Raw genomic sequence first — 15,222 nt, forward strand, 5'->3', positions numbered from 1 at the left:
ATGTGTGTGTGTGTGTGTGTGTCTGTATGTATGTATATATATATGTCAAACCAAAATGTATTCTGACACCTTGAACATTTCATTCATTATTACAGTTTGTTCACCATAAAAAAAATGGTACTAAAATATGACAAGATCTTAATTATGTCAGATAACACTTAAGCAAAACATGGTCAGGTCAAAGTGTCTGAATAATTTTTGGTCCCAAATTTTTATCAGTTTTACTGGTAGTCCACTGTATGAAGAATTTTTGGGTATAATGTCCAATGGTTTGTGTATTCATTCTACAAACTTTTGAAATAGGTTAACATAACAAATTATATCTTAAACTAGCTATGTTATGTTGCTATGTTATAAGCATTTCTGGAAGCATTTTGGTTACATGCCTATATTTTAACGTAATAAGGTCAAATACAGTTAATCAGGTTTTTATTGTGCTATTATTATATTCTTTTTTTATGTTTACATTTTCTTTAGTTTACATTTTTACATCTCTTCAATAGCGCATCAGTAGTGGCCAATAGTCTTTCAGCTAACGCCGTGACGTCACGATGGACCGCTGCTCCTTAGAATAAAACGAAGCTGGGAAGTGAAGCCTGAGCAGCACTGCAAAATGTTAGATTCTCTTGCTTTGCTGTTGGAGAAAACCTTCCTTCTTGCACATTTTAACTTCTTCAGTACAACTTCATCTAAACAAGAAAGATGCACAAAGCGTCGCGAGGAGAGCACTTTATTACTGCAGCGCGGAGATCTTTTGGAGGTTCCTCGCACTTTGTTCACTCATTTTGGCATTTATCTCGGTGACGACAAAGTTGCACACCTTATGCCTGACATACTGCCGGTTCTGACGAGCAACAAATCTCAAATCCAGAAAGTAGTGACGAACAAGAGATTGCTTCTCGGCGTGATCTACAAGTACGCATCAATACGGGTCGACACGGTGGAGGATTTTGCCTACGGATCCCCTGTTTTGCTCAACACGATGGATACTACCCTGAGAAAACAGCCGCTGGCCGCCGAGGAGGTCGCCAGAAGAGCTGAAAAACTTATCGGTCATATTCCATATAGTCTTCTGTGGAATAACTGCGAACATTTTGTCACTTACTGCCGCTACGGGACAGCGGTCAGCCTGCAGACAGACAAGGTAAACACGGTTGGCTTCCATCAGCACGTTTTTCTTTTGAATCGACGAGTGCATACTTCGTATCAATGACCACTAGATTAAAAGTTAATAATTAAATGTTGCCAATTTCTTGACTTTCTTATTTGCATGACACGCACATTTATGCACTAAGGTCCGTTTAAAATAGGTTTAGCAAGATCCATATAAAAAATAAAATGCAGAACTTTGTACATGGTCGATTAGAAAAAAAGTTAGATACTATTTTATAAAACCTTATTTTTGCACAAACTTAATTCAAGGCTAAACGAATTAAAATATTATTTCATTTTTGTAGCCTACACAGAAGGGAAAAAAGCTGTCATTGGGGCGGTACCCTTTCAAAAGATACACCTTCATACCTCAAACATCCTAAAAGTGTAGGCTACATATTAGTACCTAAATGGTACCGTCCCATTGAAGGCTTTTGTACCATTTTTCTGAGAGTTTATATAGACTAAATAATCAAATAGCCTAAATAAATAAATCAACATTGTTAATTTTTTAACAAAATGTTTTCCATTTTTTTATTAAGGTAAAAAAAAAAAAAAAATACAAATGTTTTTTCCCCCCACAGTCTTTGTTTTCTTATATGTTTAATGAAAACTAATTAAAACATTACTTTTCATAAAAAAAAGGTTAAAATATGTGATTTTTTTTTTTTATAAAAAATATGACTTTGGCTGTAATGAGGGTAGGTTTTCTTGTCACATGACAACAAAATGGCTTCCTGCATTTTGTTTTCGTCACCCTGACTTTGGATTGTGGCGAATGAACGTTTTTATTAATGTTTAACAATAATGGCATATTTTAAAACAAACTAGCTTCACTGTTATTTTGGAATAGCCTATAATTACAATTTTATTGAACAGTAGGCTACTAGGCCTATATCTATCTACTTTTAACTTTAAGCTCCACAAAAATATCAAATTGACTGTAATTAAAAGTGGTGTAGCTATTCAGCTAATTTTCGTCCAATATATATAGGCTAGTTCTACTAAAAGCTACTAAAAGTTAGCATTGAAATCTTTCTCAGATTGCCAGATTGGCGCAGGGCTGAATGTTCCACCTCTCTAATTCCTTACTTCCATCTCCAGTGACAACGTATTTTCACGTCATTTGGCTGACCGAGAGCTTTTCGGAAAATCTGGGTCATTTTAGCGCAAAAAGAAACAACAGCTTCATTCAGTGGCAAGTGGGTTTGAGGAGATACGCGCCCAGAAAAACATAGCAGCACCGTCCCAGATGCGAATGACAGTTTGTTTTCTGTTGGTTTTAGTGCACTGAATCTCATCTATCCTATCTCTCTCATCCAACAGTTCTGTGAAAGTTTAAAATCTGTAATCCGGGACCAGAGGAGTGTTCTTCTGACCACTGTCATCGGAATGCTTTCCATGTTTTTTCTTGGAATAGCGCCGTCCACCGCACTTCCAACCTTTATCATTCCTTTCATCTTGTGGATGGCTGGATAAGAGACACTTCAAGTCTAAACACATATGAACTATTTAACGTATCAAAAGTTTGTATTTTTGCTGTATCATAGAATGTCACTGCAGCAATTGTTGACATTGACAGTTTTATTTTTTTTCGCTATAGATAACTTAATCTTTTTCATTCTTTTTAGTTTCATATATTAACATTTTATTTTGTACAATTTTTATGACCTTTTTTTGAAAACATAATGTACAATGTTAAGAAGTTAATAAATGTCAAATCAAATGGTAAAATCTCCTTTTATATGCTCTTGCCTAATTATAACACAAATACATGCTGAAATATTTCCTTTTCAGAGGTTCCAAAAAGAGCCTTTAACATCCATGGAACCTTTCCATTGCACAAAAGGTTCTTTCGTGGAAAAAGGGTCTTTTTATTAGCCTATAATGTTCTTCACACTAAGAAAGTAAAAAATGGTTCACTGAAATGTTCCCAACCTCTTTTCCAGGAGACCCCTATTTTTAACATTTTTAACATTCAAAATCCTTAATGATGTATTTTATCAGCTCCATGAATAATTCTAAATGCATTATTATCCGAATTTAGATTTTTATAATGAACATTAGATTATTTTTCCATCAACCGCTAAAAAAGTAAATGCGCAAACAGCCTGAATGAAATGTAAATCCACTTTCTGACAGTAGATGGCGCTAATCTGCGCTTTAAGTTATAAATACGGAGATAAGATGAAAACATCAAATCGAAACTTCTCGATGTACTCAGTTCCCTTCAGAGATACATTCATATAATTCATTCATACTTAAATTTATATAGCCTAATTTCCCTCAGTACTCGGTTTTAAAACCTCTCACTTCTTTCCGCCATGTTTTCACACAAAATAAAACCTGCAAGATGCTGTGCCTGCATGAGAGACGGTTACTAACTTTGCTTAATGCTGGACATACAGAGTTTTTCAAATCCTGGTAAACAAATACGGTTTTAAATGTTTAATATATAAAACATTAAACTGTAATACTAACCGTAGGGAATTATATCGTGTGCCAGTAACGGTTACATCCCTAATCAAACTAGAGTAAGCTTCGCGACCCTAAAATGGTTCTTCTATGGCACAGCTTTGAAACCCCATTTTGAAACCTTTATTTTACTGTAAGTATGTACCGTAAAGAATGAACATAGGCTAAATAAGACTTTTTAATAACATTAATTAATAAAAAAAACAATTTACATATATATTTGCATTTGTGTTTATGTTGCCAGGTGTTTACCAAAGACAATAAACACCAATTGTTTCAATTGTTAAAAATGTACAGATTACAATTACACTTTTATTTTTACAATTTAACTCAGCGTTAACAAATAGCTTTGGAAATTGGTAATTTATGTTTGTCTGGTGAGGCATAATAAGAGTTGATTTTATAACACTTTACAATAAGGTTTAGTTTGTTAACAGTAGTTAACTACATTGGTTAACATGAACAATGAACAACATATATATATATATATATATATATATAATCTTAGTTGATGTTAATCTTAACATTTTTAAGATCAAAAGTTGCATTTGTTAACATTAGCTACGCACTGTGAACATGAACATTTTGAACTAGCATACTGTAGGAATATATTGCTCCTTGTTAGTTCATTTTCGTTAATGCATTAAAATGAGACCTCACCTCATGTGTGTTACCATTTTAGGAGAATCTTGAAAAATTCTAACAAGCTATTTGTTTTAAGGGCTTACATCGTCATTGCTGCACCATTTGTACATTATACAATCAGCAATACCTTTCTTTGTTCCAGAAATAGAAAACATTATGCAATTTCATCCACAAAGGGTGAGAAAGTCTACAGAGTCATTGGGTAACTATGCTTTGTTTGTTTCATTGGGCATGTGATGTACTTATTCTGGAGCTTTTTCTGAAAAAAAGCCCTGGGTTTGTAATCCTCACGCCTCCTCCCCAGTCTGGCTCGAGTGGGATAAAGCCTGCAGGTGCCAGACCATCTATAGAAGCTCACCACATCTCCAGTGAGGATGTTTCCCTTACAGTTCCTCAGCCTGTTTAATATTGCTGTGGCCACAATCTTTGAAGAAAAAAAGAAGAAGCAAGTGGTCCAACATGACACCTCTATCTACAAAAGAGGAGATCTGCTAGAGGTCCCTCGGACTCTCTTTACACATTTCGGAATTTATCTGGGGAACAACCGTGTGGCTCACCTCATTCCTGATATCTTGCCAGTCTTGACCACAGACCAGAAGGCCATTGAGAAAATGGTGAATAACAACCGGTTGATTTTGGGTGTGATAGCAAAAAAAGCAAGTGTCCGTGTAGACTCAGTGGAGGACTTTGCATATGGATCAGAGATTCTGGTCAACCATATGGACAAGGTGTGCAGTCGGCCACCGTTCGCCGGTGAGGAGGTGGCTAGACGAGCTGAGAAGCTCATGGGCTCCGTGGCTTACAGTCTGCTGTGGTACAACTGCGAGCATTATGTCATGTACTGCAGATATGGCACCAGCATGAGCTTTCAGACCTACCAGGTGAGATGTTTCAGAAGAGAGAGAGCAAAATCTGTGATTATCCATGTTCAAAATCAATCTATCAAAGAAAAAAAAAAGTTATTTTCAAGCACTCTTGAAATAATTCATCTGAAGCTCTGAGGTATTTGTAAATCTCCAATATTATCAACATTATTAATATTCAGTACCAAATTAGACTTTCTTGGGTTGCTTTGGTAGAATGTATTTGTAAACATAAGACCATGCCAACATGAATTTACGTAATCTACAAGGACTTAGTAAGAAGGAGTCTTAAAATTCTTTAAGCATATAGTTCTTTGTTCCATCTCTCGCTCTGTTGCTACTTTCAATTTGCTTGAGGAGACTGAGGACACTTTTGCAAAAACATTGCATTGACCAAAAACTCTTAAAATTAGGAAAAAAATATATTAATCTGTATTGACGTGCTGACCAGCTGTAGCTGATGAACCATGTGTTGCAACAGCACTAATTCCGTTTCAAATGGGATTACACACAAAAATCAGGTTAAGAAATGGAATGTGATTGAGAAATATAAATCACTTTATGTAAGACATTGTTGGTGAATGACTAAAAGTAGAAGTAAAAGTTAATTGAAGTAAATCAAATATATCAGTTATAGCAGTATATGTACTCAATCAGACGTCTATAAGTGAACAATATGTATGAGTTGCATACAGTAAGTATTTTTAAGTTAATATTTTATTGGTTCATTTGTTTTGAAATAAATATCTGAAAATTCAGTCTATGATAACTGAAGTGGAAGAGGACAGGCAAACATCAAACATGAGTTTAGACTATTAGACCGTTAACATTAGAGGTGATATATTCTATTTTTTTAATATTTATATTATTAATTTGCTCCAGCTGGTCTTGAGCAATTATGTTAATCTGCAGATTCCAGGCAACAGGCCGTAATCTCTTTGAAACACTTTCGATACAAACACATCATCTCTTTTTCTTTTTTCAGTCTAAGAAAGATGACAATGTTCCAACAGCATGCATGACAAAACTAACCACTCTCCAACTGTGGTGGAAGTGAAAGTTTGCCACAAGAATCTAAAATATAGGCTCATCAAAGGACAACTATTTTGTTTTTTGTTCTGTTAGGCTCCCCAAATGATTTCCAAATGGTTTTTCATTAAATGAAAATTAACCATGGAAGTCATGAAATATGTGGTGGTACTTTTGAAAAATGATGCATTTATAACACCAATTGGGAAAATTCCACCAATGCAACAGCAAAGAAAAGCATTAATGTCACCTTAAGAGAGACTTAAGATCCTCAACTGACCTTTCTAATTTTTAATATTTTTAATTTAATTCAAATGCAAAATTCTTAACTTTGGAATTCTTGTTTTCTCCTAAACAGTTCTGCAAAGCTGTGCGCAAGATTGTGTGCAGCAAGACAAGTTCTCTTCTAAGTCTTCTGTTGTGCCTCTTCATTATGTTTTATCTGGAATCTGTGTCCATCTTTGTAATTTTACCTACGTTTTTCATCCCCTCCACTATTTGGATGGCATCCTGAAGCTGTCAAACGCAATTTGGTTAACTATCAGGAGACAACAGGATATTTTTGGATTTTTTATAATCATTGTTCATTATTTAGTTCAACATAGTGCTTCATTACCCTAAAGCACATATTGAGCAGTGTAAAAAAAAAACAAAAAAACAGGATATTTAAGACTGATCGGGGCAAAGAAGACCTTTTGATTAAACCCATGTAAACCCCTTTCCAGTACTGTCATGTTAATATACATCACATAATTTATTTTCATACTGTTTGTTGTGACTTAAAATACTGCCTTATCAGTATTCATTAAAGAACATTTATGTTTTGTCTGTATGTTTTGTCTGTAAATGTTGTCTATGTACTATTCATGTATTTATTTAGAGCCTACTCGAAGCTGCTTCAAAAAATGCCATGGTATATAGGCTATTTCGTAAAACCATGTACTCAGTCTAAATAAATAAATAAATAAATGCCATACATTTTTTTTTAGCGTAATCTATTCTTATTGGACAAAATATCCCAGATTTTCCTCAGAATTTTGATTCCCATGCACTTTTTTTCCCTCTTGAATGTTAATCGCGAATGTAAGCGTGCAGCTCAAATGAAGCCCTGCTGCTGCAGAAACGCTCTGGCAGCTCATTGGTTAAAAACACGATCATCTCAACAACATCGAGCCGTCGATCATCAAGTGTCACACAAAGTTATCCCCGTATTTTACGTTTCTTAATTCATTTATTGAGTGGCCAAAAGGTAAGAGAAGCGGTTTAATTGCATCTACATCATTATGAAGAATTCCAATGTCATTTTCACGAGAGCTGACGACACAAGTGTGTCACACATTAATCACATTAAAATATTATTCACACGCAGCTTTGTATATAAAATATATTCGACTAAAGAATCTTGTTTTGGTCGACATTACAGGTTCCCGCTCGTTTAAATGGCCTGGCTGTTCTGTATCGTTGAATATGAACGTTTTACCTCAAAATCTTGACTTAGATTTTTATCAAGACTCTTAAAGGTTTTATATAGAAGTGAATTATTAAATCAGTTTTATTGTTGTTTTCATAAATAAATGAACGTTAAATTCGTAAAAGAACTTATATTTTGTTACTTGACAGCTCGATAGTTATGATGCTAATTGTGTTTGCTAGCTGAGCAAAGCTGCGTTCCTACGTGAGCCTTAAATCTCATAATCAATAAACGACATTTTATCAAAAAAATATAGACATTTGTGTGTAACACCTTAACGTTTTTCTACCTACTACGTATCTACAGATATGCACGTAAGTTACGTAATTTAAACTATCAAATAAAAGGGCTTAAGCGTGATACCTGACAACGGTTTTCTTTGGTAGCGTTGTGTTTTCTGAAGTGATCATGGATGAAGGCAGCACCAGTCAGCTATCTGAAAACATTAAGATGGACAGCTCTAAAGAAGCTGCTCTTTTATCCCTGATGGACAGGACAGGCTACAGCATGGTTCAGGAAAATGGACAGAGAAAGTTTGGTGGTCCACCTCCAGGTAATATGGAAACTGTATATACAAGACATCTAGGCCACATGAATACTTTATTTATGGGCCACACGGATGGGAATTACAGTAGCCAAATAGCTATTTAGGTATTATTTTAAGCACCTGATGTAGATAAATCAGCCTTTTTAAAAATCTCTGATTCCTGGGACAAAATGTTTGTCCTCTCCACAAACGACTACAAACTTGCAATGAGCTTTATTCTGTTTCATTACAATTCAGTCATTTCAGTATAGATAGAATCAATCTCCAGCCAATGCTTTTTCTTGCTTAATATAATCACATATCATATTTAGGTGGTAAAATGCCATTTAATGTTGTCTTTTACAGTTAACAATTAGATTGATTCATAAGAATATGATTTGTAGGTAATAAAGAAAGTTAATATTGCTCCACTCCTTATGATGTATTTAATCATATATCATTTTTTTATTTGTATCATAACTTACTATAAAATGTGCAATAATATTGCTGTAAAACATTACTGTAATAAAATTAAGACTGAAATGCTATAATACAAAACAATTCAAACTTGATATTTTTAGTTTCTTCAGATAGTGGTGTTCATAATAACAAACTAAAGTTATGTCTCAGGTTGGGAGGGCCCCCCTCCTCCACGAGGTTGTGAGGTGTTTGTGGGTAAAATCCCAAGAGACATGTATGAAGATGAGCTGGTACCTGTTTTTGAGCGAGCCGGTCGCATCTACGAGTTCCGTCTGATGATGGAGTTCAGCGGGGAGAACCGTGGCTATGCCTTCGTCATGTACACCATGCGTGAGGGAGCCCAACGAGCCATCCAGCTCCTTGATAACTACGAAATCCGCCCCGGAAAGTTCATAGGAGTATGTGTAAGTCTGGACAACTGTCGCCTTTTTATCGGCTCCATCCCAAAGGACAAGAAAAAGGAGGAGATCCAAGAAGAAATGATGAAGGTCAGTATATCACATGACTGCACACTTTAGCAACTACACAGAACTGTTAAAACAGTATGACATGTTCACTAGCACCATCTTGTGAACAAAAAACTTGAAAGAAGTTGACTTCATTTAATTACATTACAGAAAGCATAATAAAACAGTCAGTTGTGATCTAATGTCTAGTCTTTTTTTATATTGCAATTCTAAATCCAGGTGACTGAAGGGGTGGTGGATGTGATTGTGTATCCCAGTGCAATGGACAGGATGAAGAATCGTGGCTTTGCCTTTGTTGAGTATGAATCCCACAAGGCAGCGGCCATGGCTCGCAGGAAACTCATACCAGGTGCAAAAGCACAGTGGAAATATACAAAAAGATTTATTTGTGGTACTTGAAATGGCAGGCATCATTATTTCTTTTGCTCATACTTTCCTTTTTGGCCAACCATGCCTCTTCCCCTCTAACCACCTGGGTACATGCTGGTATAGGATGTAATGACAACTTTTCACAATTCAGTCAATTCCCCTTTATTTTTCCTATTAAATATTTTCTAGTTGATTCAACATAGACCAGATTATGGAAGTAAAACAAGTGATCTTTGCTGGGAAATTCATTGAAAAAAACACACGTGATATTTTGTAAATAAAGACAGATAGGAATAAAGTGGCTGGAGAAGTACAGCAAAAATAGAAACTTAATTTATTATAATGGGAGCAAATTATTTTCGATGTGTCTGGACCTACTACTCGTGCCCACTGTAGACAGTGTATTCTGTTTTTTATTTTTTTATTTAAAGAACAATAATTTCAATACTTTATCTTCTGGACAGGAGACGCATTTACAGTAAATACACTTGCAGTGGAAGCCTAGTAATCAAGCAGCCAGGACTGCAAATAAAAATATAAAATATGCAACTATCTCACTATTTTGAGAGTGTAACCACGACTAGGCCCATTTTTTGCATTTTCAGAAAGGGTAAATCTGCAGAATTCTGCACAATGGATGTTAAAATGCGTTAAAAGTACTACACTTCTGTTGGTAGCTGAAAACATTATTAAATTTGCAAAAAATAAATAAATAAATAATGGGGTGTAACGAGATTGCTCATGAGATGAGACACGAGATTGAGTTCTTAAGAACGAGACAAGATTTTTACGCAGTATTTTTAAGAAATCCTCAGTGACGAAATACATGACTAGAAAAATAGTCAGGTGCATTTGAAATGTTTTAACTAATCATCTTGTAATAAATGTCATTTCAGTTCTACTTTCTGAGTATGAATTATCATATGCAGTAAAAGACAACAATACTATAACAGCGTGCCGCACGAGTCCTGAAAAGTGAAGCCAAAAAGTCTAGATTGCCCCCAGGATGCTGGATGCAGTATAGGTCATAAACCCTGCCCTCTTCATGTATTGTAATGAGACATGAGACAAACTTAGCAGTCAAATTACACGTCAATTTTTTTTTTTTTCCAAAGATGGTTTCTGTCATTTTATGCAGTTTTTATCACGCTGATGTTAGTTAAAGTGTTTGTTCTTTAAATAAGTTTGTTTTTAGTTAGTTATTTGATGCTATAAAAATGCAGGTTTTGATGTCATAATTGACAGCTGATATTGACAGCTTCTCTGAGCGAAGTAGTCACTGAAACACTTTTTTCTGGATCTTCGGGAGGAGATTGGAGCTTTAACTTTAATTTCTACATTTCCAGAACTGTTTATTTCACAACAACATAATGAGTTGTTCTGCAGTATTAACCTATTCTGCGTGAGTGTGGGTGGGACCTTGATATCGTGGCTCCACTTCACGCTCACTACTGTGCAGACTTGGGCTCCAGGTTCACTATGCGCAGACTCGAGACTCAAGATGTCATTGCCATATTAGCACACTGGCAGCTTCACTTACTACAATAGAAGAGAGTGAAGGTGCTTCGTCCATATTTTTTACAGTCTATGACACAGCCCAGCCTATGATAACTTTCATATTGGGAGATGTTTGCATGCATCAGGGAGGCGCTTTCAAAATGCGGGGTATTGAAATCGCTTTACTTTGCCTTTCACAATCACACGTACTCTGTATATAGAGAGCGGCAGCGCTGAGCACGCATTGTTACAAGATAAGACATTTGTCAGACGCTTAGGCTCTGTTGTGCAACGAATCTTTCACCATGGTCTTGTCAGTCATCGCGTCACTTACTCTCGTCGTGTTATCAGTGAACTCTGATTCTGCTGCACTACGTATGCCTCTGCAGCTCATGTTGGATGAGCTAGATGGAATTGAAGCGACTGTTATCCAACTGAAATAAATGGTTTTTATTTCTTTAAAAAGGAAAAAGGACAGTGGAGGTGTAATGTAAACGTAGCTGTGGCATTCTATCCTGGTGGCATATTTCACCCTCACACTTCGTCATGGCAATACCACGAGACAGGTTTTCACCTCGACGAGAAATCTTGTCACATTTTAATCTTGCGAGATCTCATGGCACGAGATCTGGTCACACCCCTAATAAATAAACATGCAAGATGCATGAGATTTATGTAATTTCATGAATGACAGACGTTTCAGTTTTGTGGGTGCATATTTCACAAGGGTCTGAGCATGACACTTCAACATTACACTTGTTAGAACTATTCACAAATACTTAACTTGCTTTGTGTCAATGTCAACTTGATGTTTCAGGAACATTTCAGTTATGGGGTCACACCATCCAGGTTGACTGGGCAGAGCCTGAAAAGGAATTAGATGAGGAAACCATGCAGCGAGTGCGAGTCCTCTATGTTCGTAATCTAATGCTGAGCACTACGGAAGAGAGTCTTCGCTCTGAGTTCTCACGCCTGAAGCCTGGCTCTGTGGAACGTGTTAAGAAGCTGACAGATTATGCCTTCATCCACTTCTATAACCGCGAGGATGCCCTAACCGCTCTTGAGTCCATGAATGGGAAAGTTATTGATGGTTCGCCCGTCGAGGTGACTCTTGCCAAGCCTGTCAGCAAAGACGGGACCAGAAGATCCGGACCGCGAAGTAGCCACAATGGAGTGGCAGCTGCCGGAAACTACAGTGATTCCAACTTCTTGTTCCAAAGCAGAGATGATGTGACCATCAGCTTGGGAACAGGAGCAATGGGTGATGGGTTAAACACACGCCCCCTCAGCCTGCCGCCTCACTTGGGCAGCCCGTATGCAGTGGACTTAGATCGCTGTGTGTATCCATTCCTACCAGGATCCACTTTGGTCCCAGTCAGCCTGAACACCCTGAAGCCCAGCCAGCTGAGCTCAGCTGTATCATTGCTGGATTACTACTGCCACAAGAATGACTGGTCTCTGCCAGAGTATCACCTCTACTCCCTGGCTGGACAGGAGGGGAAAATACTGCTCATCTACAAAGTAGTCATCAGCAGCACCAGGAGCAGCTTCATGCCTGATAAAGTCTGCACCATATTAGAGGACGCCAAGGAGCTTGCTGCACAGAATGCACTCTGGAACCTGGGTTAGTTTCTCTCAGTTTTTCTTTGGTTTCTGTAGTTTTTGTTTCAGTACAACATTCAAAGGAATACCAGGTTACATTCAACTTGAAATTAGGAGTGCACTGATATTAAAATTCTGGCCAATACATACAGTATAAGACAGGAGTCTGCAACCTTATGGCACGCGGAAGGATAATCACAGAAGCGAAAACAAACTAAAACATTAAAAACCACAATCAGTCAGTTAAATGCATCACAAGTGAACATTATAAAGTACAGTATGAAGGATGGATATTTCTTTTGAAATTTGCATTTAACATTAACATGATTTTACATTTAATAGTGTTATTAAATTATTAGTGTTTTTAAAGATTATTTTTTATGAGCATTAGATGAATAAATGAAAATGGGCGAAATGAGCATGCACAATTACACTACCATTCAAAATGTTGTGGTCAGTAAGGTTTTTAAAGAAATGAATACTTTTATTAAGCAAAGACAGTTGAATTGGTCAGAAGTGACATAAAAGATATTTACAATGTTACAAAAAATGTTTATTTAAAAAATAAAAAAAAATCTGTCTATAAACCAAATAACCAAAAATATTAAGCAGCACAACTGTTTTCAACATTGATAATAAAATGAAATGTTACTTAATCACCAAAATCAGCATATTAGAATGATTTCTGAAGGATCATGTGACTCTTATATAAATAAAATATATTAAAGTAGAAAAAGTTTTACGGTATTTTTGTGCAAGCAGCCTAGGTGTGCGTAAGTAACTTCCTTCAAAAACATTAAAATCTTCAAAATCTCACCAACTCCCAACTTTTGAATGGTAGTGTAAATATCAAATATCAACTGATATATATCATAAATTGATTGTTATAGATAAATTAATGTCTCTAATATTGACTAATAAGCCATATGGTACTGATATATTGTGCAAATACTTTCAGTATGTACCAGGTACACGTTAAAGGGTTAGTTCACCCAAAAATGACATTCTGTCATTAATTACTCACCCTCATGTCGTTCCAAACCCGCAAGACCTTCGTTCATCTTCGGAACGTGACTACAGTGGTTCAACCTTAATGATATGAAGCGATGAGAATACTTTTTGTGCGCAAAAACAAAACAAAAATAACGACTTTATTTAACAATTTGAACTGTTGTCATACGCAGTTGACGTAGTGAACGTAGTGCAGGCTTCTGTGTCTGAACACCAGCTCATTATTGGCCAACGCTGTTCACGTGAGCAGCACGACGCATGCATGTGATGCTGACGCAGGAGCCGGCCAGTACTGAGTAGGTGTTCGGACGTAGAACACGTAAGCCTCCACTGCGTTCACTACATCAACTGCGTATGACAACAGTTCAAATTGTTAAATAAAGTCGTTATTTTTGTTTTGTTTTTGCGCACAAAAAGTATTCTCGCCACTTCATGACATTAAGGTTGAACCACTGTAGTCACGTTGACGATTTTAATGATGTCTTTACTACTTCTCTGTACCTTGTGTGTGGTAATTTATTTGCTTTCTATGGGAGATAAATAAACCTCTCAGGTTTCATCAAAAAAATATCTTAATTTGTGTTCTGAAGATGAACAAATGTCTTACGGGTTTGGAACGACAAGAGGGTTCATTTTTGGGTGAACTAACCCTTTAAAGGTTGTGTTTTCTATGTGTGTTTTCCTATAACAGATTGCTCTATCAGTTCCCCTGGCTCCCCTGTGAATGTTTCTTCTCCTGCACCTTCTGGCTCTGGTTTCCTGTCCTTTGGATGCAGGTCTCTGCCTTACCCAGCATACCCCATGGCCTCCATCTCACCTCCCCTACCCATCTCCTGCTCCTCTGCCCAAAGAATTTTCATCCCCAACCAGTCATCCTTCCTGTAGTTAAGGCATCCAGTATCTAAGAAGTTACTTTTTTATTTGCAGTGTGTTTCTTAAAAGTTCATATCCTTTAATGTCGTTTTTATTGTTTCACAGACTTTTTGGTTTAGTGCTGTTTTAATAGAATAATTAGCAGCAACAGGATTATTTTTTTCATGTATATACTGTAACTTTTAAGCCACTGTTGTTGTTTCTATAGCTGTGTAATTTATATATTCTGTTTGGGTGTTTATTTCCCTTTTTTATTCTTCAGAAGTAAGTTTTTTACTTGCGTTAGAAACAATGTTTGAATAGAAACAAAAGATATAAACTGTTAAAATTAGCAAAAAACAGATGCATCTTCTTAATATTGGAATAGTGAGTAGGTAATGTTGCACGTTCAACTTTGTGTTACATTCCCCTGGCAGATTAAATTTCATAAATTCATTTTGATTGTTTATTTATTATGGATTTAAAAAGAATGTTTTGATAATGCTAAAATGACCAACAATGCTTTATAACAACCTAGTCACTACAATTAGTTAGTACATTAAAGGTGCACTTTTTTTTGTCCTTGGCCTATTTGGCAGTCGTCCTCAATTTATATGCTAGATAGGTTGCTAGGTATATGAATACCTAGCGACATAGATGCAGTGTCATGCAAAAGCAAAAATTTTCATCATGATCTCATCATGTCTGGCTTCATAATGCAACCAGCTTCATGTAATATAAAACAGCTTTTATTAGTCTTTTATAATTTTAAACCTTTTTAAA

The 15,222-nt window shown here is 36.2% G+C and overlaps 3 protein-coding genes across 3 annotated transcripts; all 3 read left to right on the forward strand.

Annotated features, from left to right (window-relative positions):
* The first annotated feature begins 547 nt into the window (after positions 1-547).
* Positions 548-2,779, forward strand: LOC127519994 (lecithin retinol acyltransferase-like). The gene is made up of 2 exons (XM_051907734.1): positions 548-1,144; positions 2,479-2,779. Exons 1-2 carry the CDS (start codon positions 614-616, stop codon positions 2,629-2,631), a joined length of 684 nt encoding a protein of 227 aa, XP_051763694.1. The 5' UTR covers positions 548-613; the 3' UTR covers positions 2,632-2,779.
* Positions 2,780-3,000: 221 nt separating this feature from the next.
* On the forward strand, positions 3,001-6,939 carry lratb.2 (lecithin retinol acyltransferase b, tandem duplicate 2). The gene is made up of 2 exons (XM_051907846.1): positions 3,001-5,153; positions 6,523-6,939. The coding sequence occupies exons 1-2, from the start codon at positions 4,647-4,649 to the stop codon at positions 6,676-6,678; spliced, it is 663 nt and encodes a 220-aa protein (XP_051763806.1). The 5' UTR covers positions 3,001-4,646; the 3' UTR covers positions 6,679-6,939.
* A 1,104-nt stretch (positions 6,940-8,043) lies between these two features.
* rbm46 (RNA binding motif protein 46) lies at positions 8,044-14,895 on the forward strand. Its single transcript, XM_051907608.1, has 5 exons — positions 8,044-8,188; positions 8,792-9,129; positions 9,328-9,457; positions 11,792-12,598; positions 14,279-14,895. The coding sequence occupies exons 1-5, from the start codon at positions 8,044-8,046 to the stop codon at positions 14,470-14,472; spliced, it is 1,614 nt and encodes a 537-aa protein (XP_051763568.1). The 3' UTR covers positions 14,473-14,895.
* The last annotated feature ends 327 nt before the right edge of the window (positions 14,896-15,222 follow it).

Source organism: Ctenopharyngodon idella, chromosome 1, assembly GCF_019924925.1.
Source record: "Ctenopharyngodon idella isolate HZGC_01 chromosome 1, HZGC01, whole genome shotgun sequence".
Classification (NCBI taxonomy): domain Eukaryota; kingdom Metazoa; phylum Chordata; class Actinopteri; order Cypriniformes; family Xenocyprididae; genus Ctenopharyngodon; species Ctenopharyngodon idella.

Excerpts from the sequence above, each read along its gene's own strand:
- LOC127519994 (XM_051907734.1), top strand. The coding sequence starts at position 614 with ATGTTAGATTCTCTTGCTTTGCTGTTGGAGAAAACCTTCCTTCTTGCA. Across the intron at positions 1,145-2,478 it reads TCAGCCTGCAGACAGACAAG|TTCTGTGAAAGTTTAAAATC; the intron begins GTAAACACGGTT and ends CTCATCCAACAG.
- lratb.2 (XM_051907846.1), top strand. The coding sequence starts at position 4,647 with ATGTTTCCCTTACAGTTCCTCAGCCTGTTTAATATTGCTGTGGCCACA. Across the intron at positions 5,154-6,522 it reads TGAGCTTTCAGACCTACCAG|TTCTGCAAAGCTGTGCGCAA; the intron begins GTGAGATGTTTC and ends TCTCCTAAACAG.
- rbm46 (XM_051907608.1), top strand. The coding sequence starts at position 8,044 with ATGGATGAAGGCAGCACCAGTCAGCTATCTGAAAACATTAAGATGGAC. Across the intron at positions 8,189-8,791 it reads GTTTGGTGGTCCACCTCCAG|GTTGGGAGGGCCCCCCTCCT; the intron begins GTAATATGGAAA and ends GTTATGTCTCAG. Across the intron at positions 9,130-9,327 it reads TCCAAGAAGAAATGATGAAG|GTGACTGAAGGGGTGGTGGA; the intron begins GTCAGTATATCA and ends TTCTAAATCCAG.